General features: G+C 35.6%; 2 protein-coding genes across 5 annotated transcripts in view; one reads left to right on the top strand and one right to left on the bottom strand.

Annotated features, from left to right (window-relative positions):
* Nucleotides 1-12124: 12124 nt before the first annotated feature.
* Nucleotides 12125-15784, top strand: lic (licorne). Its single transcript, XM_053751436.1, has 3 exons — nt 12125-12419; nt 13087-13255; nt 14336-15784. Exons 1-3 carry the CDS (start codon nt 12358-12360, stop codon nt 15104-15106), a joined length of 1002 nt encoding a protein of 333 aa, XP_053607411.1. The 5' UTR covers nt 12125-12357; the 3' UTR covers nt 15107-15784.
* Nucleotides 15785-15976: 192 nt separating this feature from the next.
* The window catches only part of l(2)k05819 (lethal (2) k05819), a 28411-nt gene continuing 16709 nt past the window's right edge, over nt 15977-27678 (bottom strand). For 2 of the 4 annotated variants that reach the window (XM_053751428.1, XM_053751431.1), the window contains 13 exons: nt 24267-24399; nt 23416-23571; nt 22135-22263; nt 21380-21459; nt 21065-21188; nt 20378-20428; nt 19569-19691; nt 18543-18710; nt 17994-18120; nt 17245-17397; nt 16939-17032; nt 16316-16492; nt 15977-16237 (listed from right to left, as the gene is read on the bottom strand). In XM_053751428.1, the coding sequence (XP_053607403.1) occupies nt 16165-16237; nt 16316-16492; nt 16939-17032; nt 17245-17397; nt 17994-18120; nt 18543-18710; nt 19569-19691; nt 20378-20428; nt 21065-21188; nt 21380-21459; nt 22135-22263; nt 23416-23571; nt 24267-24399 (1588 nt within the window). In that variant the 3' untranslated portion in view covers nt 15977-16164. The remainder of the gene's footprint in view (nt 16238-16315; nt 16493-16938; nt 17033-17244; nt 17398-17993; nt 18121-18542; nt 18711-19568; nt 19692-20377; nt 20429-21064; nt 21189-21379; nt 21460-22134; nt 22264-23415; nt 23572-24266; nt 24400-27678) is intronic. The other 2 variants (XM_053751429.1, XM_053751432.1) reach the window with 1 other exon arrangement.

Genomic DNA, 27678 nt, shown 5'->3' with positions numbered 1-27678 from the left:
TTATTTTGAACAAAATTAAAAACTCTTATGTTTGTTCAGACTCGCTTAGTTTTCTTCAAGCAATTTTATCAAATCCCTTCAAAAAACAATCTTCTTGTCCTCTAGCCCTTGAGGTCAAATGCCATTTAAAACATTGTCATAATTTAAATTTACATGTCACTCTAGCTTGGATACCTGGTCATTCGGGTATTCAAGGTAATGAATTAGTCGATGGCCTGGCAACCTTAGCAGCATCACAGGGAAATGCTGAAAATGACTTTGTCTACTGTCAAGACCTCCTGGCAGTTCCACGAGAGTATCTTTTGAAAGAATGGAACTCTACATGGGAGAGGTCTAGTCAGTCAAAGGGAGGACATTATCGACGCCTTAATGCAGAACTTTGTCTAAAACCTTGGTTTTCAAAACTGATTTTTGATAGAAGAGTTTCTTCTACCATATGTAGACTTAGATTTGGTCATTGTTGTATTGCTACTCATTTACAAAGAATCGGTGTTCTTAGTGAAGATATATGTGACTGCGCTTTAGTTGAAGAAGGTGATATTGATCATCTTCTGTTCAGATGTTCAAAATATGACTCAAAGCCTCTTTACCAGTTCCTTATAGAACTCCGTGCTCCTCTTCCTTGTGATTCCTTTACTATCCTTTCCTTTACAGATTTTAAATATATTAAAGCTCTTGCTTCTTTCCTTTCTTACCATAATATTTATGTTTAAAACTATTTATTTACCCTTACATTACATATGATAATATATGTATTTATTGCCCTCATTCTTCAACACCGCCTAAGTCCTATCCTATCGTCCAATAACAATGTAACTCGACATTGGCAAAAATAAGCTCTATTGAAGAAGTTTGATTGCCACAAAGAAGAAAAGAAGAAGAAAATTCTAATGAGATTTTATTCGGATTTTTGAGAGGATGCTGAGATTGGCGGGAAAACAGGGCGGATTTAAATTTTGATATCCTTTTCAAAAATTCATATCTTTATATTTCTGTGTAGATATTATAAATAATATATTGTAGTATAGTGTATATATCATTGCCGATAATTTGTAAGTAAGTTTTAAGCCTTTTTTATTACTTATGGATTTGGAGCCGGACCCGGATCCTCCGGATCCGAAAGATGATTCAGGAGATTTTGCTGATACTACCAATAGCATCTTCAGCAAACCTATGTTTTTTGTTGATGAATATGATCATTCAAATATTGCAGAGTTTGTTAACATCAAAAACAAAAAGAAAGAAAAGAAAAATAAATTATCTAATTCTTTCAAAACCAAACATACAGATAAGCAATTGTCAATGCGGCCACTGCAGCAGGCTCTGGTGTCAGAAAATTTGATTTTAAATAAGAAAACGCCAAATATCGCGGGTCCCCCCTTGCAGGTCGAATCTTCTCTCGAGCCTGCTTCAGTGACTCAAAGGGCACCTAAAGTAGCTGAATCTCCATATAGAACATTTTATATGCAAACTGACCCTGGTCCATATATGGTACAAGCAACTCTGATATCAGAACCCATGTCAGGTACCACACTGCATCCCCTGAAGTTTGGCAGCTTTTTGATGAAGAATGGATTAGGAAATATACTTCAGGACGGTATTAAACGAATAGGGAGGAACCGCATTTCAATTACTTTTAAAACATGTAGTGATGCCAACAATTTCTTAAATGTAATGTCCAAAAATTTAGATTATAAGGTTGCGATCCCAACATTCAATATTTGTAAGATGGGCTTGGTTAAGGGAATCCCAGTAGAATGGACCCATGAGGATATTAAAATGAATTTACAAATACCGGACGGGTATGGACCAATAGTTAAGTCCCACAGATTGAGTAGGAGGACTGTAAACTCAGACTCAGTTTCATGGACTCCTACTCAGTCAGTGGTCCTAACCTTTGATGGACAGGCCTTGCCCTCAAGAGTTTATTCCTTCTTTTCGAGCATCCCCGTGGAACAATATATTTTTCCAACTATTCAGTGCTTCAATTGCTGCCGTTTTGGTCACACTAGAAATAACTGTAGGAGTAAACCGAGATGCAGCAAATGTAGTGGGGAACACAGTGGGCTCTCATGCCTGGTGACTGAATATGTCTGTGTCAATTGTTCTGAACCTCACATGGCAACAAATAAGCTGTGCCCTGAGTTCAATAGGCAAACAAATATCAAAAAACATATGTCTGAAAACTCAACTTCTTATCAGGAAGCAGCAAAGCTATTTCCCTTTAAGAATACCTATTCTCATGTAGCGACTTCCTTGCAATCCTCACATCCTCCCTCTTCAAATTCTGTTCTTGACAATAACAATATCCATTCTTATAAGAAAACTATTGTTAAGAAACCTAAACAAGCACCAAGTCATTCTCCAGGTTATGATAAGCAGGAACATAATTCCTTGATACGCTCCATCTCCTTTGAAGAAACTAGAACTACAGGTACAGCTCTCCCAGCAAATAAAGCACCTTTACCCTCATCAGAGGAACTTAATAAGTTGTTATCAACACTTGTTAACATTATTGCTAATTCTAACCTTCCAGAATCCGTTGCTGTTACAATAATAAACAATATTTCAATATCAATTTTTAATATATTTAAACATGGATCAAGTCCTCCAGTGGAACTGTAAAAGCATTACACCTAAAAAACATGATATAATCAATTTGATTAACTCATATAATTTATTTCTTTTAGCTATTTCTGAGACTTGGTTAAAACCCAAGTCCAATTTTCATATCCAAGGATTTAATATTCTTCGACATGATAGAACTGATGGATATGGTGGCACAGCTCTTTTAATTCGCAATAATCATACTTTCTTTTCACTGTCCATTCCTTCTTTTAATTCTAAAACTCTTCAAGCAGTTGCTGCTCGAGTGGGTGAAGTAACTTATCTTTCCATATATATTTCTGAAAAGGATTTATCTGCTCTTCCTATATTAGATAAAATCATTGATTCTCTGCCTAAGCCAATAGTAGTTTTAGGAGATTTTAATGCTCATCACTCCTTATGGGGTGCTCCTAATGATGATAACATGGGAAATGGCTTGATGGAAATTATACATGACAACAATTTATGTGTGTTAAATGATGGTTCTCCAACTCGTCGTCCAGTACTAGGACAAGCACCAAGCCATGTTGATATAACCCTTAGCTCTCCCGAGTTGTCCTCTTTACTAAGCTGGGAATGTTTATCACTTTCCGGTAGCAGTGATCACTACCCAATACTTATTTCTCTTCCTTCTGGTAAAACAGGTTCCTTTTCTCCATTACCTTCTCTTTTTAAGTATAGATTAAATAATTGTGATTGGGAGTCATTTAGCCGTACAGTAGACGATTATATCGAGCCACTTCCCGCATTATGTGCTACAAATTTGGAAAACATAAATAAAGCATATGATAACCTTATCACAGCATACTTGACAGCTGCAGACAAACACATCCCAAAAAAGAAAGTTGCCAGTAATAAAATACCCTCTCCCCCGTGGTGGGATAAAGAATGTACAGAGGCTATTAATAAAAGAAATGAAACAGAACAGTCAATTAAAAATAATTTAAACTTGAATAGCTATCTGTTATTTAAAAATACTGAAGCAGCCACCAAAAGACTTCTGCGTAAAAAGAAAAGAGATGGATGGAAACGCTTTTGTTTAAATCTTTCTCCCGATGTACCGTCGTCTGTAATTTGGAAGAAAATAAGAATGTTTAGAGCATCTACAGTAGCTCAGGCTAAGAATTCAAATTCTATAGATTGGGTTGAACCGTTTTTAAATAATCTTGCTCCCAGCACTGTTCCAAATTTTAATCAATTACCCTATATGTACTGTTTATCTGAAAATGTTAGTAATATTTTATCTTCTCCCTTTTCTTTAGTTGAGTTTCAGTTGGTTTTAAACAGACTATCAGATTCAACTCCAGGTTGTGACGGCATTCCTTACTCTTTTGTAATTCATTCCAGACCTCTTACTCTTACATATTTACTAAACTTAATCAATGCGTTTGTAGACTCAGGCTCGATCCCTCCTTCGTGGAAACATCAAATTATTATACCTATATTAAAACCCCACAAAGATTCTAATGATCCTACATCGTTTAGGCCTGTTGCTCTTTCATCCGTCTTGGCGAAATTGGCAGAATATTTAATTAAACAGAGATTAGAATGGTACATAGAACATAATAATCTATTTCCCCCTTCACAGTTTGGGTTTAGAAAAGGTAAAAGTGTTGCTGATAGTCATGCTTTATTTACCACAGATATACTAACGTCCTTTACAAAATCAGAATCAGTTGTTGCTGCATTTTTAGATATTCATGCTGCGTATGATAATGTTGACTTAATTAAATTAAGCGAGAAGATGCAAAAGTTGGGAGTGCCATTGAAGTATGTCAATTTTATCTTTAATTTATATTCAGAAAGAACTATATCGGTGTACGTTCCTGGATTTGAAAATGAAAAACGAACTATTTGGAAAGGCGTTCCACAGGGGTCTGTACTTAGTCCCCTGTTATATAATATTTATACTTATGACTTACATTCGAATATAGATCTGGCATCATGTTGTGTGTTACAGTATGCAGACGATGTTTTAATTTATTCATCTCACTCTGATATTCAAAAGGCAGCAGGAAACCTAAGTAGTACATTACATAAATTGTCAATATGGCTCTCGGAGCATAATCTTTCGTTATCCAAATCCAAAAGCACAGTAGTTGTATTTACTCGTAAAAGAAAAATTCCATTGATAAATGTTTCAGTTGATAATGAAATGATTCCGGTGTCTGATAAAGCTAAATTTCTTGGACGCTTATTTGACACTGCTATGAACGGTAACGCTCATATTAACAATGTGATCACAAAATGTGAAAAGAATATAAATATAATTAGAGCTGTTAGTGGAGTTTGGTGGGGATCACATCCTAGTATACTTAAATTAATGTATAATGCTTTAATAAGAAGCCTATTAGATTTTGGCTCTATAACATTTTGTCTTGAAAATAAAACTGCAGTTCATAAATTAGATTTATTACAATATAAATGTCTTAGGATAATAACTGGTGCAATGAAGAGTACACCAACAAATGCACTACAAGTCGAATGTTCCGAGCCTCCCTTGGCGTTACGTAGACAATATCTTTCCGATAGGTTTATTTTTAAAAATCAACAATATACCAATCATCCGTTAAATTCAAAATTACGTACTCTCAGTGACACCATTAATGATCGGAATGTATTTTGGCGTAAAAATAGCATACCACATTTGATATCTAGCTACAGGAGATTTGAAGGCCTTCAGTGCTCAACTCACAAATACTATTGTCATCCTGTGTTTTCATACGATTACGATACTTTAATTTTTGAACCAAAAGTAAATTTGTCCCTAGGCATTGTTAAAGGAACAAGATTAGCAAACTCTAAATTTATCTCGTATCTTAAAGATTTGGATTCTAAACCTGAAGTATTCTATACAGATGCTTCTAAATGCTTAGACCCTAGTAATAATAGTGTAGGAGCTGCCTTTTTAAGACATTCATCAGGCTATTTTCAACTTTTTAAATATCCAAATTTATTCTCTAACTTCATAGGAGAAGGCATGGCTATTCTTGAGTGTATTAGATATATTATTTTGAACAAAATTAAAAACTCTTATGTTTGTTCAGACTCGCTTAGTTTTCTTCAAGCAATTTTATCAAATCCCTTCAAAAAACAATCTTCTTGTCCTCTAGCCCTTGAGGTCAAATGCCATTTAAAACATTGTCATAATTTAAATTTACATGTCACTCTAGCTTGGATACCTGGTCATTCGGGTATTCAAGGTAATGAATTAGTCGATGGCCTGGCAACCTTAGCAGCATCACAGGGAAATGCTGAAAATGACTTTGTCTACTGTCAAGACCTCCTGGCAGTTCCACGAGAGTATCTTTTGAAAGAATGGAACTCTACATGGGAGAGGTCTAGTCAGTCAAAGGGAGGACATTATCGACGCCTTAATGCAGAACTTTGTCTAAAACCTTGGTTTTCAAAACTGATTTTTGATAGAAGAGTTTCTTCTACCATATGTAGACTTAGATTTGGTCATTGTTGTATTGCTACTCATTTACAAAGAATCGGTGTTCTTAGTGAAGATATATGTGACTGCGCTTTAGTTGAAGAAGGTGATATTGATCATCTTCTGTTCAGATGTTCAAAATATGACTCAAAGCCTCTTTACCAGTTCCTTATAGAACTCCGTGCTCCTCTTCCTTGTGATTCCTTTACTATCCTTTCCTTTACAGATTTTAAATATATTAAAGCTCTTGCTTCTTTCCTTTCTTACCATAATATTTATGTTTAAAACTATTTATTTACCCTTACATTACATATGATAATATATGTATTTATTGCCCTCATTCTTCAACACCGCCTAAGTCCTATCCTATCGTCCAATAACAATGTAACTCGACATTGGCAAAAATAAGCTCTATTGAAGAAGTTTGATTGCCACAAAGAAGAAAAGAAGAAGAAAATTCTAATGAGATTTTATTCGGATTTTTGAGAGGATGCTGAGATTGGCGGGAAAACAGGGCGGATTTAAATTTTGATATCCTTTTCAAAAATTCATATCTTTATATTTCTGTGTAGATATTATAAATAATATATTGTAGTATAGTGTATATATCATTGCCGATAATTTGTAAGTAAGTTTTAAGCCTTTTTTATTACTTATGGATTTGGAGCCGGACCCGGATCCTCCGGATCCGAAAGATGATTCAGGAGATTTTGCTGATACTACCAATAGCATCTTCAGCAAACCTATGTTTTTTGTTGATGAATATGATCATTCAAATATTGCAGAGTTTGTTAACATCAAAAACAAAAAGAAAGAAAAGAAAAATAAATTATCTAATTCTTTCAAAACCAAACATACAGATAAGCAATTGTCAATGCGGCCACTGCAGCAGGCTCTGGTGTCAGAAAATTTGATTTTAAATAAGAAAACGCCAAATATCGCGGGTCCCCCCTTGCAGGTCGAATCTTCTCTCGAGCCTGCTTCAGTGACTCAAAGGGCACCTAAAGTAGCTGAATCTCCATATAGAACATTTTATATGCAAACTGACCCTGGTCCATATATGGTACAAGCAACTCTGATATCAGAACCCATGTCAGGTACCACACTGCATCCCCTGAAGTTTGGCAGCTTTTTGATGAAGAACGGATTAGGAAATATACTTCAGGACGGTATTAAACGAATAGGGAGGAACCGCATTTCAATTACTTTTAAAACATGTAGTGATGCCAACAATTTCTTAAATGTAATGTCCAAAAATTTAGATTATAAGGTTGCGATCCCAACATTCAATATTTGTAAGATGGGCTTGGTTAAGGGAATCCCAGTAGAATGGACCCATGAGGATATTAAAATGAATTTACAAATACCGGACGGGTATGGACCAATAGTTAAGTCCCGCAGATTGAGTAGGAGGACTGTAAACTCAGACTCAGTTTCATGGACTCCTACTCAGTCAGTGGTCCTAACCTTTGATGGACAGGCCTTGCCCTCAAGAGTTTATTCCTTCTTTTCGAGCATCCCCGTGGAACAATATATTTTTCCAACTATTCAGTGCTTCAATTGCTGCCGTTTTGGTCACACTAGAAATAACTGTAGGAGTAAACCGAGATGCAGCAAATGTAGTGGGGAACACAGTGGGCTCTCATGCCTGGTGACTGAATATGTCTGTGTCAATTGTTCTGAACCTCACATGGCAACAAATAAGCTGTGCCCTGAGTTCAATAGGCAAACAAATATCAAAAAACATATGTCTGAAAACTCAACTTCTTATCAGGAAGCAGCAAAGCTATTTCCCTTTAAGAATACCTATTCTCATGTAGCGACTTCCTTGCAATCCTCACATCCTCCCTCTTCAAATTCTGTTCTTGACAATAACAATATCCATTCTTATAAGAAAACTATTGTTAAGAAACCTAAACAAGCACCAAGTCATTCTCCAGGTTATGATAAGCAGGAACATAATTCCTTGATACGCTCCATCTCCTTTGAAGAAACTAGAACTACAGGTACAGCTCTCCCAGCAAATAAAGCACCTTTACCCTCATCAGAGGAACTTAATAAGTTGTTATCAACACTTGTTAACATTATTGCTAATTCTAACCTTCCAGAATCCGTTGCTGTTACAATAATAAACAATATTTCAATATCAATTTTTAATATATTTAAACATGGATCAAGTCCTCCAGTGGAACTGTAAAAGCATTACACCTAAAAAACATGATATAATCAATTTGATTAACTCATATAATTTATTTCTTTTAGCTATTTCTGAGACTTGGTTAAAACCCAAGTCCAATTTTCATATCCAAGGATTTAATATTCTTCGACATGATAGAACTGATGGATATGGTGGCACAGCTCTTTTAATTCGCAATAATCATACTTTCTTTTCACTGTCCATTCCTTCTTTTAATTCTAAAACTCTTCAAGCAGTTGCTGCTCGAGTGGGTGAAGTAACTTATCTTTCCATATATATTTCTGAAAAGGATTTATCTGCTCTTCCTATATTAGATAAAATCATTGATTCTCTGCCTAAGCCAATAGTAGTTTTAGGAGATTTTAATGCTCATCACTCCTTATGGGGTGCTCCTAATGATGATAACATGGGAAATGGCTTGATGGAAATTATACATGACAACAATTTATGTGTGTTAAATGATGGTTCTCCAACTCGTCGTCCAGTACTAGGACAAGCACCAAGCCATGTTGATATAACCCTTAGCTCTCCCGAGTTGTCCTCTTTACTAAGCTGGGAATGTTTATCACTTTCCGGTAGCAGTGATCACTACCCAATACTTATTTCTCTTCCTTCTGGTAAAACAGGTTCCTTTTCTCCATTACCTTCTCTTTTTAAGTATAGATTAAATAATTGTGATTGGGAGTCATTTAGCCGTACAGTAGACGATTATATCGAGCCACTTCCCGCATTATGTGCTACAAATTTGGAAAACATAAATAAAGCATATGATAACCTTATCACAGCATACTTGACAGCTGCAGACAAACACATCCCAAAAAAGAAAGTTGCCAGTAATAAAATACCCTCTCCCCCGTGGTGGGATAAAGAATGTACAGAGGCTATTAATAAAAGAAATGAAACAGAACAGTCAATTAAAAATAATTTAAACTTGAATAGCTATCTGTTATTTAAAAATACTGAAGCAGCCACCAAAAGACTTCTGCGTAAAAAGAAAAGAGATGGATGGAAACGCTTTTGTTTAAATCTTTCTCCCGATGTACCGTCGTCTGTAATTTGGAAGAAAATAAGAATGTTTAGAGCATCTACAGTAGCTCAGGCTAAGAATTCAAATTCTATAGATTGGGTTGAACCGTTTTTAAATAATCTTGCTCCCAGCACTGTTCCAAATTTTAATCAATTACCCTATATGTACTGTTTATCTGAAAATGTTAGTAATATTTTATCTTCTCCCTTTTCTTTAGTTGAGTTTCAGTTGGTTTTAAACAGACTATCAGATTCAACTCCAGGTTGTGACGGCATTCCTTACTCTTTTGTAATTCATTCCAGACCTCTTACTCTTACATATTTACTAAACTTAATCAATGCGTTTGTAGACTCAGGCTCGATCCCTCCTTCGTGGAAACATCAAATTATTATACCTATATTAAAACCCCACAAAGATTCTAATGATCCTACATCGTTTAGGCCTGTTGCTCTTTCATCCGTCTTGGCGAAATTGGCAGAATATTTAATTAAACAGAGATTAGAATGGTACATAGAACATAATAATCTATTTCCCCCTTCACAGTTTGGGTTTAGAAAAGGTAAAAGTGTTGCTGATAGTCATGCTTTATTTACCACAGATATACTAACGTCCTTTACAAAATCAGAATCAGTTGTTGCTGCATTTTTAGATATTCATGCTGCGTATGATAATGTTGACTTAATTAAATTAAGCGAGAAGATGCAAAAGTTGGGAGTGCCATTGAAGTATGTCAATTTTATCTTTAATTTATATTCAGAAAGAACTATATCGGTGTACGTTCCTGGATTTGAAAATGAAAAACGAACTATTTGGAAAGGCGTTCCACAGGGGTCTGTACTTAGTCCCCTGTTATATAATATTTATACTTATGACTTACATTCGAATATAGATCTGGCATCATGTTGTGTGTTACAGTATGCAGACGATGTTTTAATTTATTCATCTCACTCTGATATTCAAAAGGCAGCAGGAAACCTAAGTAGTACATTACATAAATTGTCAATATGGCTCTCGGAGCATAATCTTTCGTTATCCAAATCCAAAAGCACAGTAGTTGTATTTACTCGTAAAAGAAAAATTCCATTGATAAATGTTTCAGTTGATAATGAAATGATTCCGGTGTCTGATAAAGCTAAATTTCTTGGACGCTTATTTGACACTGCTATGAACGGTAACGCTCATATTAACAATGTGATCACAAAATGTGAAAAGAATATAAATATAATTAGAGCTGTTAGTGGAGTTTGGTGGGGATCACATCCTAGTATACTTAAATTAATGTATAATGCTTTAATAAGAAGCCTATTAGATTTTGGCTCTATAACATTTTGTCTTGAAAATAAAACTGCAGTTCATAAATTAGATTTATTACAATATAAATGTCTTAGGATAATAACTGGTGCAATGAAGAGTACACCAACAAATGCACTACAAGTCGAATGTTCCGAGCCTCCCTTGGCGTTACGTAGACAATATCTTTCCGATAGGTTTATTTTTAAAAATCAACAATATACCAATCATCCGTTAAATTCAAAATTACGTACTCTCAGTGACACCATTAATGATCGGAATGTATTTTGGCGTAAAAATAGCATACCACATTTGATATCTAGCTACAGGAGATTTGAAGGCCTTCAGTGCTCAACTCACAAATACTATTGTCATCCTGTGTTTTCATACGATTACGATACTTTAATTTTTGAACCAAAAGTAAATTTGTCCCTAGGCATTGTTAAAGGAACAAGATTAGCAAACTCTAAATTTATCTCGTATCTTAAAGATTTGGATTCTAAACCTGAAGTATTCTATACAGATGCTTCTAAATGCTTAGACCCTAGTAATAATAGTGTAGGAGCTGCCTTTTTAAGACATTCATCAGGCTATTTTCAACTTTTTAAATATCCAAATTTATTCTCTAACTTCATAGGAGAAGGCATGGCTATTCTTGAGTGTATTAGATATATTATTTTGAACAAAATTAAAAACTCTTATGTTTGTTCAGACTCGCTTAGTTTTCTTCAAGCAATTTTATCAAATCCCTTCAAAAAACAATCTTCTTGTCCTCTAGCCCTTGAGGTCAAATGCCATTTAAAACATTGTCATAATTTAAATTTACATGTCACTCTAGCTTGGATACCTGGTCATTCGGGTATTCAAGGTAATGAATTAGTCGATGGCCTGGCAACCTTAGCAGCATCACAGGGAAATGCTGAAAATGACTTTGTCTACTGTCAAGACCTCCTGGCAGTTCCACGAGAGTATCTTTTGAAAGAATGGAACTCTACATGGGAGAGGTCTAGTCAGTCAAAGGGAGGACATTATCGACGCCTTAATGCAGAACTTTGTCTAAAACCTTGGTTTTCAAAACTGATTTTTGATAGAAGAGTTTCTTCTACCATATGTAGACTTAGATTTGGTCATTGTTGTATTGCTACTCATTTACAAAGAATCGGTGTTCTTAGTGAAGATATATGTGACTGCGCTTTAGTTGAAGAAGGTGATATTGATCATCTTCTGTTCAGATGTTCAAAATATGACTCAAAGCCTCTTTACCAGTTCCTTATAGAACTCCGTGCTCCTCTTCCTTGTGATTCCTTTACTATCCTTTCCTTTACAGATTTTAAATATATTAAAGCTCTTGCTTCTTTCCTTTCTTACCATAATATTTATGTTTAAAACTATTTATTTACCCTTACATTACATATGATAATATATGTATTTATTGCCCTCATTCTTCAACACCGCCTAAGTCCTATCCTATCGTCCAATAACAATGTAACTCGACATTGGCAAAAATAAGCTCTATTGAAGAAGTTTGATTGCCACAAAGAAGAAAAGAAAAAAAAAAAAAAAAGAGATTTTATTCGGAAAATAAGTATAAAATAGCTTTCTTTCGACTTATTTTTACGTAAATTAGTGAAAATAAACACATAATTGCAATTTCATAGAAATGTTTACGAGCAATTAGGATTTGGAATGGTTCGGATAAGTGTTTGAGGTTTGAGGATCTTACAAAAGTTTGCCTCCCAACCGTGTTGTAGAGGGTTGGCTCTACGGGTATTTATAAGGAATAAAATTACTAAGGACGCTATGTCCGGCCGGAGAAAACCTCCAAGCTTCAACTTTACGGCAAAAGAAGACAAGCCAGATGTGTAAGTATCTATGGGATTGATCTTTCATTTTCTATTCATGTACTGAACTGAACTGTTTTTTGAACTCCTTAGACAAAATATAAGTTTATTTATGTAATTATTTGCTTCTGACTGAATTATCTAACTTCCACAATCTTGCGACTGCATATGTTTTAATATTTTTAACTTAACCTCTGTTTTGAAACAATTATATAATGAAAACAAATTGTTCCTGTTGTGTTAACTCTAATAAGATTTACGATGATCATTGTCAAGTTTACACAGTAAATAGTTTACATATTTACAATAAAACTAGACCATTTAAACAGATACCCAGTCTTTTATTGATAACAATGTAGAATAATCAATTTTTTAAATGTTTACTTATAAAATAAGTTACTGTTACAATCATTCATAGGATAACCTATTGCCATAAGGAGCCAGCATTTTTATAGTATGGACTTGTACACAAACCTTATAAAAAGAAGTCCCCTGTAGCAACTGTATGTATGACCATGATTAAATCAAAAACCTCCAGTTGGATTTTTTGTGGTTTGGTTTATCATGATAGTTAGTTGATAATGATAATATGATCCCTGCAAGTTTAGGTGTGTAATTTATTATATTTTTACTATTTGAAACCGAACGGGCCACAAGTATAAAATAAATAAATTTAAATTGTTTCCAGTGTTACACCCCCGAGGAACCTTGAAGAGAGGACCACAATAACAATTGGTGACAACACATTCACTGTCCACGCAGATGACCTGGTTAAGATCTGTGACCTTGGCCGCGGGGCCTATGGCATTGTGGAGAAGATGCACCACAGACCCAGCAATACTATCATGGCAGTCAAAGTAAGTTATTTATTTTATTAAACAATATTTTTATTATTCATCGATATTTTCTTTTGCTTTTTTGCCCACCATACTACAAAGTAATCATAGTTGAAATCTACACATATTTACAGCCCGCCTGACATGAGCTCTCCTTGAGAATGCTGTTGTTGTGTTTTATCTGTCACGGTTATGTGTTCCTTAGTCGGGTCGTACAACATTCAAAGGAGAATATAAAGTGGTCCTACTCTAGGGTGGAACCACAAAAGTCAGATTCGTGATAAGTTATCTCAATAACAGGACTGATTAATATTATAAATGCGAAAGTATGTTTATTTGTTACCTCTTCACGCTCTATCTACTCAACCAATCTTCTTGAAATTTTGCATACGTTTGAAGTATGGAGAAGGACATCATCAGGAAAGGGTACCTTTCATTCCGGAAAAATAATTGTTCGAGTGGGAAATTCACGCGGGCGAAGGCGAAGGCAAAAGCTAATTATTACATAATTTAGGTAAAATAGGTATATTAAGGATCATTATGATAATTCATACTGTAATAATGCAGCTGGAAGATTTGAAGTTGGTTAGAAAAACCGTTTTTATAAAATTTTAAATCAAACTCAACCATCATAAAAAATCAAAATTTGTAACAACTTTTATTAAGAAGATGCTAGCCTATTATGTTGTTTTAAAAGTAGAGTTTTACCATCTGGCAACTCACTTGAATGAATAGGTACCTATTTAGGTTTACATATCCTTAAAAACAATGGGTAAATTGATTTTAAACTTATTTTTAATGCATTCTCCAATTTTCTAGAGTTGCAACCTATGACTTACATCACTAACATTTCTATTATTTTTGTTTGGCTAGCATGGATTTAAGAAGTACTTTGTTGGAGTACTTACAAATTCCATGGTGGCTAGAAGTTTGACTATGTACACAGATTACGTAATACTATGGAGGAAGAAATTGTTATTACGATAGTATGAAGGTTTGAACTCAATAGGATGAAAAACATAGTCTGCTTGCAAATAAATAAATAAAACATTTCATGCCACACTTTAGCAACGTTTTACTAATAAATCTTTATTATTACAGAGAATAGCTTTCAACAACCAGTCCCTGGAATTAAAACGCTTGCTGATGGACCTGGACGTGTCCATGAGAGCCAGTGCATGTCCATACACAGTACATTTCTACGGTGCCATGTTCCGCGAGGGCGACGTCTGGATCTGCATGGAGGTCATGGACACCAGCCTAGACAAGTTCTACACAAAAGTCTACAAAAACAACAGGACCATTCCAGAGAATATCCTCGGCAAAATAGCGTTTTCAGTCGTAAGCGCTTTGAATTACCTCTACTCACAACTCAGGGTCATACACAGAGACGTAAAACCGTCAAATATTCTGATCAACAGACAGGGTGAAGTCAAAATGTGCGATTTTGGTATATCAGGATATCTCGTTAACTCGATAGCGAAGACGATAGACGCCGGGTGCAAGCCGTATATGGCGCCGGAAAGGATTGACCCTCACGGCAACCCCGCGCAGTACGATATCCGAAGCGACGTGTGGTCTCTCGGGATAGCTATGATAGAACTCGCGACCGGGAAGTTTCCTTACCAGAACTGGCCTACTCCATTCGAACAACTAAAACAGGTAGTGACAGACGACCCGCCGAGGTTACCTGCCGGACGTTTCTCTGCTGATTTCGAAGACTTCATAGTACAATGTCTACAGAAGGATTACAAAAATAGACCTAACTACAATACATTACTTTCACATAAATTCTGTTTAGAACACAGCACCATAGAGGTAGATGTGGCTTCTTTTGTTCAAGAAATATTAGATTTACCTGATGACTCCTAGTGTTAAGAAGAACGTGTTTAACTGTGACTAACAGTAGATGTAACAATTTGTTATTAACATTATTAATTTATGTAAAAACTAGTGATGAACTTAATAGGGTATAAAGAGTATCTAGAAAAATCTGAAAGTTGGCTGTACAGAGAATTCTACATTGACATGCTGTTGTTTAACCATGATAAATTAAAATAAAAACCCTCCTAAAAAGCATAAAATAATATTTATTTGGTTTTTAACTTAAAATAATTCCTTATTATGTAGGAATATTTTGTTAACTAAATGTAGTCGCGTCGGGAGACCGCCAAGTATATTCTAACTTAAAAAAGTATGAACAACACTACACACTCATGTTTTGCAAATAAATAATCTTTGTCTTTGTCACTATAAATAAGCAGGATAATTTTCAAATATTTAGCGACAGAGCGGTCCTCAGATGCGATACTTGTCAAATATTCCTACATAATAAGAAATTATTTATTTTAAGTTAAGGGTTTTTTTTAATTTTAAATTTAACTTTTATTATTAAGTTTTGTTATCCTTTGATAGCTTGTAATTATGAATAATCTGTATGTCAATTATGAGGCGTGTTCGTGTAGAATGTGCTGACAAAGTCTGAACTCTGCAAAATGTATAAATACATCACAACTAATTGGTCTTAATAAACCTTGTTTAAAAGCGTTATTTTATTTTGTATTATTTTCCACAAGTGTAAATGAGATTATGTTGCTATGTGTAGTTCTGTTACGTATCGAGAATTGTTCTACAGTGTTAGGTACTTCTTGTGGTTCAACATGAACAAACTGATTAAATACATTAATGCCCCTAACAAATGTTTAAAATCTTGAAAATATTAATAAAGAGTAAAAAAAAAGATAAAAGTAAAAACGATTTATTTCAGTTTCATTCCCTGTAAATCAGATTCATAAATAAATAAGTACAAAATATAATTGAGTACATAAGTACAATGTCACATTTATCCTTAGCTTAGATTGGCTTTGTCATCAGTTATACTAAATTGTTACTAGTAAAGCGTAAGATTGACTAGAGGTGTGTGTGGAGCCCTAGAATGGTGAGTTCATCCCCAATTTGGTTCCGAAGTCCAGCCGCGCGCGCCGCTGGTTGCGGGTGTCGACCCTGAGGAAAAATTATTAGGAATTCAGAATTTCATATTATAATTTATCACTCATTAATCTATTGTGTAAAATAACTCACTTGATCTCCTGCCACTTGAGCAGCTCGTTGATAATGAACACCAGCAACGTGGAGCCCCCGCACGCGGCCCACAGCGGAGCGCTGACTGTGAACTGGAGCCCGCAGGTGCTCCACTTCTCACAGAGGCCGTACGGGACACTCAGCACTTTGGCAGTAAACGCTGCTTGCAATATTAATCTGAGAACAAAACAAGAATTTTACAAAAATGTCATTTCTGCCACAAGCTTTTACTCAGAGATCGAGACAAAAAAACCGTGTTGTAAACCGTTGAGGAGTTCCCTCGCTGGAAGCCGATCATGGGTGCATGCATAAGGTCATGCCTTTCATAATAATGCAGTCTTGGAAACAGAAGCGACGTGGGAAATTCTGTAGGACAAGTGGAAGTAGGTGAAATTTTACTTGATTACTTGATATATTGATTACAGACAGACAGACAAACATCGGAAAAGGAGAAACTATAAAGCTTGTAAAAACTGAAAATAGCTAAAAATTACAGAAACACCACGAAATTTAAAATAAATATGTAAATTTGCCGCAACTACATTATATTCTTTTTATTTTATTTTCTCAACATTTTAAAACGTACTTTATAAAAGCAAGGTAAAGCAAGGAAAGATACTCACAAAACTACAACACTCCCACACCACACCTTGTTCGTCCAAAATCTCCTCTGCCATATGGAAGATTGTCGATGTACAAACGATAATGATATCACAACTGAAAATAATACAAATATATTTAGCATTAATATACACATTACAACGGTTAAATAACTCTTGATAATGAATTGACTAATTTGTGAATCCTACTAATATAAATATTTTTGTTTGTTTGTTACTCTTTCGCGAAAAATCTACGGGACCGATTGTTATGAAATTTAGTAGCGAAGCCCCGGGGTTCAGCTAGTAATATATATAAATAAAACTCACTTAAATGCAAGGTAACCATGGCCAGCACGAGGTTTTGCGCCAGATAGAACCCGTCGTAGAAGTCCTCCCGCCAGCCGTGGAAGCTCCTGCGGCTCAGGTCCAGCTCCTCGTCCGTCACCTCTCCCAAGTTGGTGGGGTACACCAGCCAGCAACCTACGGTTTCAATTCTATTCATTTACTAGCTTTTGCCCGCGGCTTCACCCGCGTAAATTTCTCGCGGAAACAGTTATTTTTCCGGGATGAAAAATGTCCTTCCCCACACTTCGAACTACATGTATACAAAATTTCAAGAAGACTGAGTAGATAGAGCGTGAATTGGTAACAAACAGACTTACTTTCGCATTTATAATATTAGCTAGGATTTTTTTTATATCTATCATTCGATAGCGTAAAGTTCGTTCTTTCGTTTGTACGAATTTTCATTTACATTGTTATGCAAATATCCTTAACATCTTTTAAATGATTTTGCAGCAGTGTACATTAAAAGACTTTTAGGAAATTAAAAGTTTTTTTTATTAATATTTATCCTTACATATCATAAAACGAAGTCTGCTGCGTATGTCTGTTCGCGATAAAATCAAAACGACTACACGGATTTTCATGCAGTTTTCTGATTTGTTTATTTATGTTTATTACTCTTTCACGCAAAATCACGGGGGTGAAGCCTCGGTCGCAGTTTTATTATAAGAAAATGTATAGACGGATGTTTGAAATAAATTATTTTTATTTATTTAGATTTTTTATAATACCTGTCGAGTTGGTCGCAGTGGCCAGCTGTTCGCAAAACGTGCGCAGGGTGAGCGCGTAGATTGTCAATATAAATATCGCAGAAGGCAGGAATTTGCACGAATAGCACCAGAAAACGAAGAGCGCCATCTGTTGGAGAAACTAACATTACCATCTTGTTAAAGCTAAAAAAACATGTTGTCCTGATTTATATTACATATAGGTGCAGGGCCTGCAGTGAACCTGTATGACGTCACACAATGATGTGTCAGTGGCGTTACATTGGTGCTCACAGGTACATTTAGCTAACAACACTTTTGATTACAACAACAATGTTTATGCTTTCTTGGTCAGGTTGAAAACACGTACACAAAACACTCCGCACATTCGAAGGCGTCATTTTGTTTGTTAGACAAACTAAGTTTTGTCCGCAGCGCGTGAAACATGTTTCAGAAACAATGTGTGTGTGTTTTATTAATGTTCTGACGCACCTCTTTTCCTTCTTTCTTAAAATAACACACTAAAACGAAGAATATCTGTATGTGTGTTTGTATGTCTGCCTGTATGTTTACCTTGTATTTCATATCGCGTGTTGGTCGAGTCGCGGCCCGCTGCATGACGGCGGCGTCGAGCGGCGCGAATGCTAGAGCGGTGGCCAGCAGCGGCACGCTTAGTGTGCTGCTCCATGTCGCTCCGCCCACCGACAGCGCTAGCGGCAGTAGGCTGCACAGGGAACCCACCTGATGTCGTGTAAATAAAACACATAAATAAATATATTAGGACAAATCACACAGATTGACCTAGCCCCTAAGTTCGAGACTTGTGTTATGGGATACTAACTCAACGATACTACATTTTATAACAAATACATATATAGATAAACATCCAAGACCCAGGCCAATCAGGAAAAGATCATTTTCCATCATGACCCGACCGGGGATCGAACCCGGGACCTCTCGGTTCAGTGGCAAGAACCTTACCACTGCGCCACCAAGGTCGTCAAAATATACATAAAATAAAAACAGAAATATCCAAAATAGAGCAAAGCGGACTTGTTATAGATCGTGTATTCTTCAATTTCTTGACAGAAAGAAAGTGAAAAAAAAAACGGATTTTAAACGAAAAAAATTTTTTTTGCACTTGCTTTTACCAAATAGAATAGGTACCTATGTCTAGAATATGTATTATGTACGCAACATTTGGACACAATGTATATTGTTTGGAAATAAATGAAATGATAGAATGGCCAAGCTTGGTTGATAAACCTAGTGTTGCCAGCCAACAGTGACTCCAGGGGGCTTACTTGATGGTAAGCCTGTCAAAGCCCCTAAGATGATCCACTTTACGACCTAAACTGAACTGCATCGCAAATTCGTACCATCGACTTAATTTTTTGTATGTATGCGATTCATTTTAGGTTCCTAAATTGAACTGAGTTGCATTGGAATCGCTCTGTAAAAGTTGGCCTGCTGTTGACGCTTCCATTTATTTCACACATTATAACACTTTCTTGTAAACTGATTCTGACTTGTAAAATTTCTTTAAAATTGGTAAATATTAGATCGTTTAAAAATAATAATATACTTGATCACATTTACCTGTAACAGTGCTATGTAACACACTCCACACATCCAGAACTGCGTGCTGTTCCACAAACACGTCATGAAGTGGCGGGACATAGTGATTAGGGTGAACAGCGACACGTCGGCGTCTCGGGTCATCTGTACGTAAAACAGGAATAAAGCGTGAAGAGGTAACAAACAAATTCTCGTGTTTATAATATTATTACTTGGGATTTTATACGGTTTAACTATATTTACAGCCAGTATGGGCGTAGCGAGTTACGGGCAAGGAGGGGCAATTGCCCCCCCCCCCCATTCATAGCATTCATATCTTGCTACGTTTCTGATAAGACCTAATAAACGGACTAAGCGGTTTGTAAGATTTTTTTATACGACTGAGCGAGCAAACAGCCAGGTAGATATATTTGTTAACATAATTTCTAATTTCTTATTATAAAAAATATCACTTATAATGATAAGGGTATGCTACTCTTTGAACGTAAGACTATTTTTTATTATAGAAAAAAACAATATGATGTGTTGGCCAATATATACGAAACGTCGTTTCGATATGTTTAAGACAAAATACACAACAGTTTTGTTGTTATATCTATACTATTATTAAAAAGAGGTAAGCGTTTGTGAGTTTGTATGTTTGAGGCGGGTAATCTCCGAAACTACCGAACTGATTTCAAAAATTAGAAAGGTACATTGTCTAAGATGCCATAGGCTATATTTTATCTCAAAATTCCCACGGGAGCGAAGCCCCGGGCAACATCTAGTCGTTAATACATATCCAGTAAACACTGGAGTAACAATTTTGGGGCTAAAATAAAAACACTTACCTTCTTGCTGCAGTAATTGGTAAACGGTTGGTTTTGCCATTTGTTTTGCAACTTCAATGCAGCGTGCAAAATATTAAAATGAACTTGATATAGGGAAACATTAGATTTGTGGGTGCTTTATCATCATCAACCATTTCAATTTCCCCACTGCTGGGGCACTCGCCATTACTTATGGATGGATAAGGATTATAAACCACGACCCACAACACGTTCTTTGTTCATGGTTATTTTATTAAAAACATTTTGTATACATATTAAGTAGTATGTTTTACTGTATCAAATGCTGGCATTTCCATGCTTTCAAATGGTTTGAATAATTATTGTCATACAGTATCACGTTTTTATCCCTTACGGGCGAACAGTCGTTTGCGAGCCTCGAAGACCCCATTTACATGCATGGCGAGCGGGAATTGAGATTCAATAGCCATAGGTTTATATTTTTCAGATTTTGAAATTCTGTACGTGTCGTTACATTTTATTAATCAAAGACGCCCTCCGTGTGTCTGTTTCTAAGCTTTCTTCTTTTAAACCCCTCAAAACCACATAACGGATTTTGATGTAGTTTTCACAATTATTTAGACAATTTATTTCCGAATGTTTATAGACCTCGTGCGAAGCCGAGCTAGTTAGCAATAATATTGTGTATTGATTGTCATTCTTTAGTTTTTGTGTTTGATAGTCCCTTACCGACAATGAGCAGGGTATGGAGTTGAGCGCCCTCGCGAGGTCGATGGGGCCGATGCACTTCTCAGGCAGCAGGTAGGGCGGCATCTTCTGACACAGCACCGGGTACAAGGGCTCCACAGCTATGCTGCGAGTACATCACTTATACTTATTTTACATACACACAGTCAACCAACGTACTTGGTATTAGGTATATATGTTTAGATGTATATTTTAATATGTTTTTACACGAGCGCAACCTTTACGAATAAGTACAAGTTTACAAATATTTGTATTTAATGTGAAAAACTTAAGATTCTTGAAATGGCGTCGTAATACCTGGCATCTGCCTGCATAAATATCTCCATGTTGAGACAATTCGCCGCTGACCCCATCACGCATACCACTTCGCCGTAATCCTGTCAACAACCAATTTGATAACTAAACTTTAAAAGTTGCATAAATATGTATTAAATAACAAGTATTACACGCGCACATACCTTTTATATTTCCCAGACGATTCAGACCTTGTTACAAACTAAATAAAAAAGGTATGTGCGCGTTTAATACCTGTTGTTTAATATATAACCAATATGATCGCAACTTTATAATTGAGACCGTAAGGTCTTATTATCATCGTAGGCAGGTGTCGTATAAAGCACAATGTTTCACTCGAACGAAAGTACGATTCACTTGTGTGTTTGCTGCCCTCGACTAACGTCTCTGGTCACAACCTACACTCTCATAACAATATAATAACATACAACCTCGTCAGAATCTGTGACTTTCATTTCTCGGTAATATTTCTCGCGTTTTGTCGCATAAAGCGTAATGATGGCGATAAAGTATGATAGTTTCTAGACGACCTCGGTGGCGCGGTGGTAAAGTGCTTGGCTCTGAACTGAGAGGTCCCGGGGTCGATCCCCGGTCGGGTCATGACAGAAAATGATCTTTTTCTGATTTTCCCGGGTCTTGGATGTTTATCTATATATGTTATAAAATATATATATAAATATAGTATCGTTGAGTTATAGTATCCCATAACACAAGTCTAGAACTTACTTTGGGGCTAGCTCAATCTGTGTAATGCTAACCTGCATAATCTGTATCATGAGGTGCACGGAGCGCGCGTTGCAGTCGGTGAATAGAGAGACCAGCAGCGGCACGTTGTCCACCTTCTCGATGTGGGGCCGGATGTTCTCGATGCCGCGCGGCAACTTCGCCTGAAAATAAACCTTTTGGTAAGCCCTAAGAACAACATACCCATTATTTTAATTGAGTTTTTTGGCATTTCTGCTGAGCAGTGTGTAACGCAGCTCCGCTTTGTTTGGAATCTCTTTCGATATATATCGCCTGCGCTGGCACATTTGGATCTAATGTCATAAATTTTAAAATTCTAAATCCGCTCGAACACTTTGACGCGTAAACATTACGATCAAGCTAGCGAGGCAAGAGGGTGGCCGTGATAAATTTATAAACATTAAATAAAATAATAAGAACAGACCCAATAAGGGTAAGTGCTCCATTTATTGTGAATATATATAACGTATCACCTAATTTCTATTTTAGATTTTTAATTTATATTTAATTGTTCTAGGTCTTATCTTAAGTTTTATAAAAAACTTACTTTACTACTATAATATAATAAACTTACTTACTACTGCCTATTTACTATCCCACCCACGATAGAACCCCGACAAGTGTAATACTTATAATTTAACATTTGACGTGAAAAAGTGCGTGTTAAGCTGTAATCTATACAGATAATAAAACTGTCGCTGTAAAAAGGTGTTGAATGTTCCTATTGTGCTTTTTAAGGATCTACTGTTCTTTTTATTCAGTTATTTTGTGTCTGTAACAGTTGAATAAAAAATTTATCTATTTATCTGTAACTATAGGCTAAGTGTGTACATAGAAGATGTTAATGAAACATATATATGGGGAGTTTTTATGGGACTATTAGAAGCCAAATCATATTTTTACAATTTTCTGTCTGAACGTATGTACGTTTGTTCGCGCATCACGCAAAATCTACTGGATTGAATTGGATGCCGTTTTCAGTTGTATAGCAGATCGTCTAACTTAAAATTCGGAAGTTTACATAGCGATTCGTTACTCAGAACCCGACATATTGACAATAATATGTTATTACGCATGAAGCAAACGCTGGCGAAGCCGCATCCAAAAGCTAGTTATTGGATAAATGCTTTGGCTTTGAAAGAAATAATGTTTAGGCCATTAACAGACCTAGGACCCAAGTGTGTAGTCGCAACTTGGCGCAGAAAGCTTCGCGGACACACGCGGTGCGGCTCACATTAACACTCGCCCGTCACACTTTTCTTGGTCTGTGATCATGACGTTCATAGTGTACTCACCCGGTTGCTCATGTCGAAGTTGACGGGCGCGGAGTGGTCGGTGGAGTCGGTGAGGCACGACAACGAGCGACACGCGTCCGCCGGGGACTCCGCCCCCTCGCCCTCCAGCAGCGAGTCTGTCGATTGATGCGAGGCGGGAATGCTGCCGCGGGGCATCTGTTCAAAGAGTTACTTGGTTCCAAATTCAAATCTGCATTAATGGGAGGATATCATGTCCCCTTATGGGACCGTCCATCAATAAATTGATTGAGTAGATAAAGCGTAACAAACATACTTTCGTATCATTACATAGAATAAAACAAAGTCGCTTGCCACCGTTGGTGCCTATGTATGCTTAGATCTTGAAAACTACGCAATGGGTTTGATGAAAGTTTTTTAATAGACAGTGTCATGCTTGAGAAAGTTTATGGTTTTACCAAAGCAAAGGGATTTAGTGGACCGCGAATACGCTACGTGCTTGTGTCCTTCTCGACTTATTGTAATCGGCTGTGACACGCCGAAGAACGGAATCAGCGTAAAAAATAAACCTAACAATGAAGATACAGCTGTGACTTTACGACCGGCCGCTTGCCTAACCTAGACCATCTTAGAAAAATAAACATCGTCACTAATATTTTAAAAGTGAAAGTTCACTGATTGCAGTTCGCTGATTCAAAATTATCACAAAGGAGTGACCAACAACTCTATAATTTACAAGCGTCAGCTGCACCACTTAACTTTGACGTTAACTATAACCAGCGCGCCGCCACCTAACATATAAAATGGCCAACATTTACGTAGTTATACGTAGGTTACGTAGTTATACGCAGGTCAACATAACTGGCCCGTTAAGACTAATGTACACAGGTTACCTTGAGTCCGTTATGTGTTGTGATCGAATGTCTCGCCTTCTTGATCTCGCTGTCGAACTTAACAGTGGCGTGGTCCAAGTTGATGGCGCCTGGCGCGGACACTGACAGCGCTTTCGATGACGCCATATTGTTGCTAAATAAATAGGCAGGTTAATATTGTAGTATATGTTATATAGTGTGTGATAAAACTGGTTAACATGCGCTAAACAGGGAATATTTGGAAAATACATGGGCTATACAAACTTTCCATCATGAAGCTATAGATAATGATGGAGCCCGAACTGTTAAGAACTTTTTAATGCAAAGTACATATATAGCTATCTATTACACATTAATACATATACTTTCATCTGTGCCTGTATTTAAGTTTTTTTTTTCAGTTTTGTAACAATGTATTGTGGATATCCTTAGCATAGTAAAATCTGTGTGTACTGTATCGTGTAGTACTAGAAAAGTTAAAAAAAAACAGGGATTACGTTAAAACGTATGAAGATCAACTGTTTGAATTCAATGTTTGACATGTTTGACAACAACTTGAAAACTATTGAAAGAATTTTCAAACATTTATGAAATTGATCTTCAAATTAGCTACACTACAAGCCAGTACTTAAACTAATAGATATAACATCTTGATCAAATAATTCCCAAAAGATAACAAAAAACGTTATTGGCCAATTTTTGTATTATTTAAAAAACGACATTAATCAAAATGTTATGAAGAGGAAGAGACTAGTGCTTACCACCGGGCGATACGTCACGTCGCGAAAACTAATAAAAACCAATCAAAAAGCAATTTTCAACAGTTATATCATTTGAACTGCTATAGTAATAAATTTAGGTTTTAAATGTTGACAGAAGAAAGATCTTCTGTCAACATTTAAAACCTTGAAGTTAGATTTAACATATTCAATTTAAAAAATAAATATACACTGATAAATTTTGATGATAAATAGAGATAATGTTGTACTTTAGAGTAAATTATAATCTTAATACAATTAGCGTCATCTAGTGATTCGAGAGCGCAAACTTTTTATTTACCTTGCTAGTCTGTGGATCTTGTTTTGACAGTTCCGTTCCCGGGTGTACCACAGAGTACTTTCTACTTATAATGAAAGGGTGTACGTCCTGTCTTTTTATCTTGAAAATTGTTATCAGTTAAGTACTACAGTTAAAATAAAGAAAACTAGTTTCTCAGAAGTACAAATTCTTTTATTTCAACATGGTAGCAGAGCGTAGTTATCAAGATAAATCAGTGTAAAAAGAATATACAGTAAAGATACGAAAAAATATGAGAACACGATTGAGGTTATAGACCGGCATTTTATTGGTAACAAATAAAAAAATGTGAAGAAAACTAGTTATCAAAGTAATAACCATAAAAATGGCTAAACAAGCAAGGATCGAAGATATAATTTTACCTATTTTTGATGGAGCAAACTATTCAAGTTGGAAATTAAGGTTAGTAACTTTATTGGAATACAAAGAATGTCATGAGGCAGCCATTTGCATAATGCCGGCGTCTGTTGAAAGTGAAAATGCGGAGAAGGAATGGAAAAAGAAAGATTTAAAAGCAAGGACCATTATAATGAGTACAATATCTGATAAACAACTAGAGTTTGTCAGCGAGTGTAAAACAGCATATGAAATGATACTTAAGTTCGACAAAATGTATTTAACGCAGTCTACAGCTATGCAAATAATATGTAGAGGAAAAATTGAAGAGATTAGACTTAACAATTATAACACAGTAGAAGATTTTTTTGTGGATTTTGAAAAAACAATAAATGATTTTAAGATGGCTGGAGGAAAGCTGGATGAACCTGAAAAGTTAAGATATTTGCTAAGAGCGTTACCACCAAGCTATAGTTACATTGGGGATTTCCTAGATGTTATTCCAGAAGAACAAAGAACAGTTGATTATGTACAGTCTAAAATAAAAGAGAAGAATATGACTACTACTGAACCAAACAATAAAAACAATGTGAGTACATTTGCTACAAAAACTAGAGCGCAATGTTTTGTCTGTGGAAAAACTGGCCATATTAAGAAGGACTGCTGGCATGCACCGAAAAATACCCAAAGACAACAAACTTACCAAGGAAGACATAATTTTAATTCAAGTCAGCGAGGACTGCAGAGAGGTCACAGCAGAGGTGGTTCCTACAGAGGTCGTGGCCGAGGCAGAGGTCAAGGTCTTTCCAGTGGTGAATTTTCAAAAAACTTTTCATCAGAATCGTGGACGGCTCAAGTGTGTAATTCAGAAATTAATCAGGTAACTGAAGATACTGATAAGAATCATTGTAATAATCATATTGAAATTAACTGGCTTTTGGATAGTGGTTGTACTGATCACCTAATAAACAATGAATCCTACTTTTTCAATTGCATAGATTTAAAAATTCCTGTTGATGTGAAACTGCCAGACGGAAAAATGTTAAAAGCAACTAAATTAGGTACTGTCAAGGTTTATTTTGAAAATTATTATAATGTCAAACATGTAGATTTAAAAAACGTTTATTTTGTCAAAGGTATAAAGCAGAATTTGTTAAGTTTTTCTAAGATAACTAAGTATTGCACAATAGTAGCTAAGAATGAAAATGCAAAAATTTATAATCAGTCTAGAGAATTAATTGTTGTTGCTAATAAATTAAACGATTTGTATTGGATTAAGAGTTACTTATCGAACATCTATAAAAATGAAACTTATGCACATTCAATTGAATTAACTCACAAAGAGAAATGGCATAGGGCACTTGGTCATGTGAACTTTCAATATTTAAATAAGTTGATAAATGATAAATTAGTAGATGGTTTGCCAGATAAGATTGAAAACATGGAAATGAAATGTTCAAATTGTATTAAAAGTAAAATGTCTAATGTACCTTTTCAAAATAATAGGAAAAAGACTACTGAAATTTTGGAATTAATTCATACCGATTTGAATGGTCCGCATAACACAACAGGATATGGCGGTGAAAAATATTTTTTAACATTTATTGATGACTATAGTAAATGTACAAGAATTTTCTGCATTAAAAGTAAATCTGAAACTGCTAATTGCTTTATAGAATTTGTAAATTTAGTAGAAAATAAATTTAATAAAAAAGTTAAGAAATTACAGTGTGATAATGGCAAGGAATATTTAAATAAGGATATATATGCTTTCATACAGCAAAAGGGTATAGAATTGTTACCATGCCCACCCTACGTCCATGAATTAAATGGAGTAGCGGAAAGATATAATAGATCTGCTATGGATATAGGTAGATGTTTAATGAGAGAAGCTAAAATTCATAGAAAATATTGGCCAGAAGTAATAAAAACAGCTGCATACTTAAAAAATCGAACAATTGCAAATACAGCTGAAAATAAAACTCCTTACGAAATATTTTTTGGAATAAAACCTAATGTA

This window comes from Plodia interpunctella, chromosome 11, assembly GCF_027563975.2.
Source record: "Plodia interpunctella isolate USDA-ARS_2022_Savannah chromosome 11, ilPloInte3.2, whole genome shotgun sequence".
In the NCBI taxonomy this organism is placed as follows: domain Eukaryota; kingdom Metazoa; phylum Arthropoda; class Insecta; order Lepidoptera; family Pyralidae; genus Plodia; species Plodia interpunctella.
The sequence above is the reverse complement of the archived record's forward strand: the minus strand, read 5'-3'. Positions and strand labels throughout refer to the sequence as shown.

Bases quoted from the DNA above. Each gene is read 5' to 3' on its own strand.
- lic (XM_053751436.1), top strand. From the start codon at position 12,358: ATGTCCGGCCGGAGAAAACCTCCAAGCTTCAACTTTACGGCAAAAGAA. The intron at 12,420-13,086 runs GTAAGTATCTAT...AATTGTTTCCAG, and splicing joins AAAGAAGACAAGCCAGATGT to TGTTACACCCCCGAGGAACC. The intron at 13,256-14,335 runs GTAAGTTATTTA...TTATTATTACAG, and splicing joins ATACTATCATGGCAGTCAAA to AGAATAGCTTTCAACAACCA.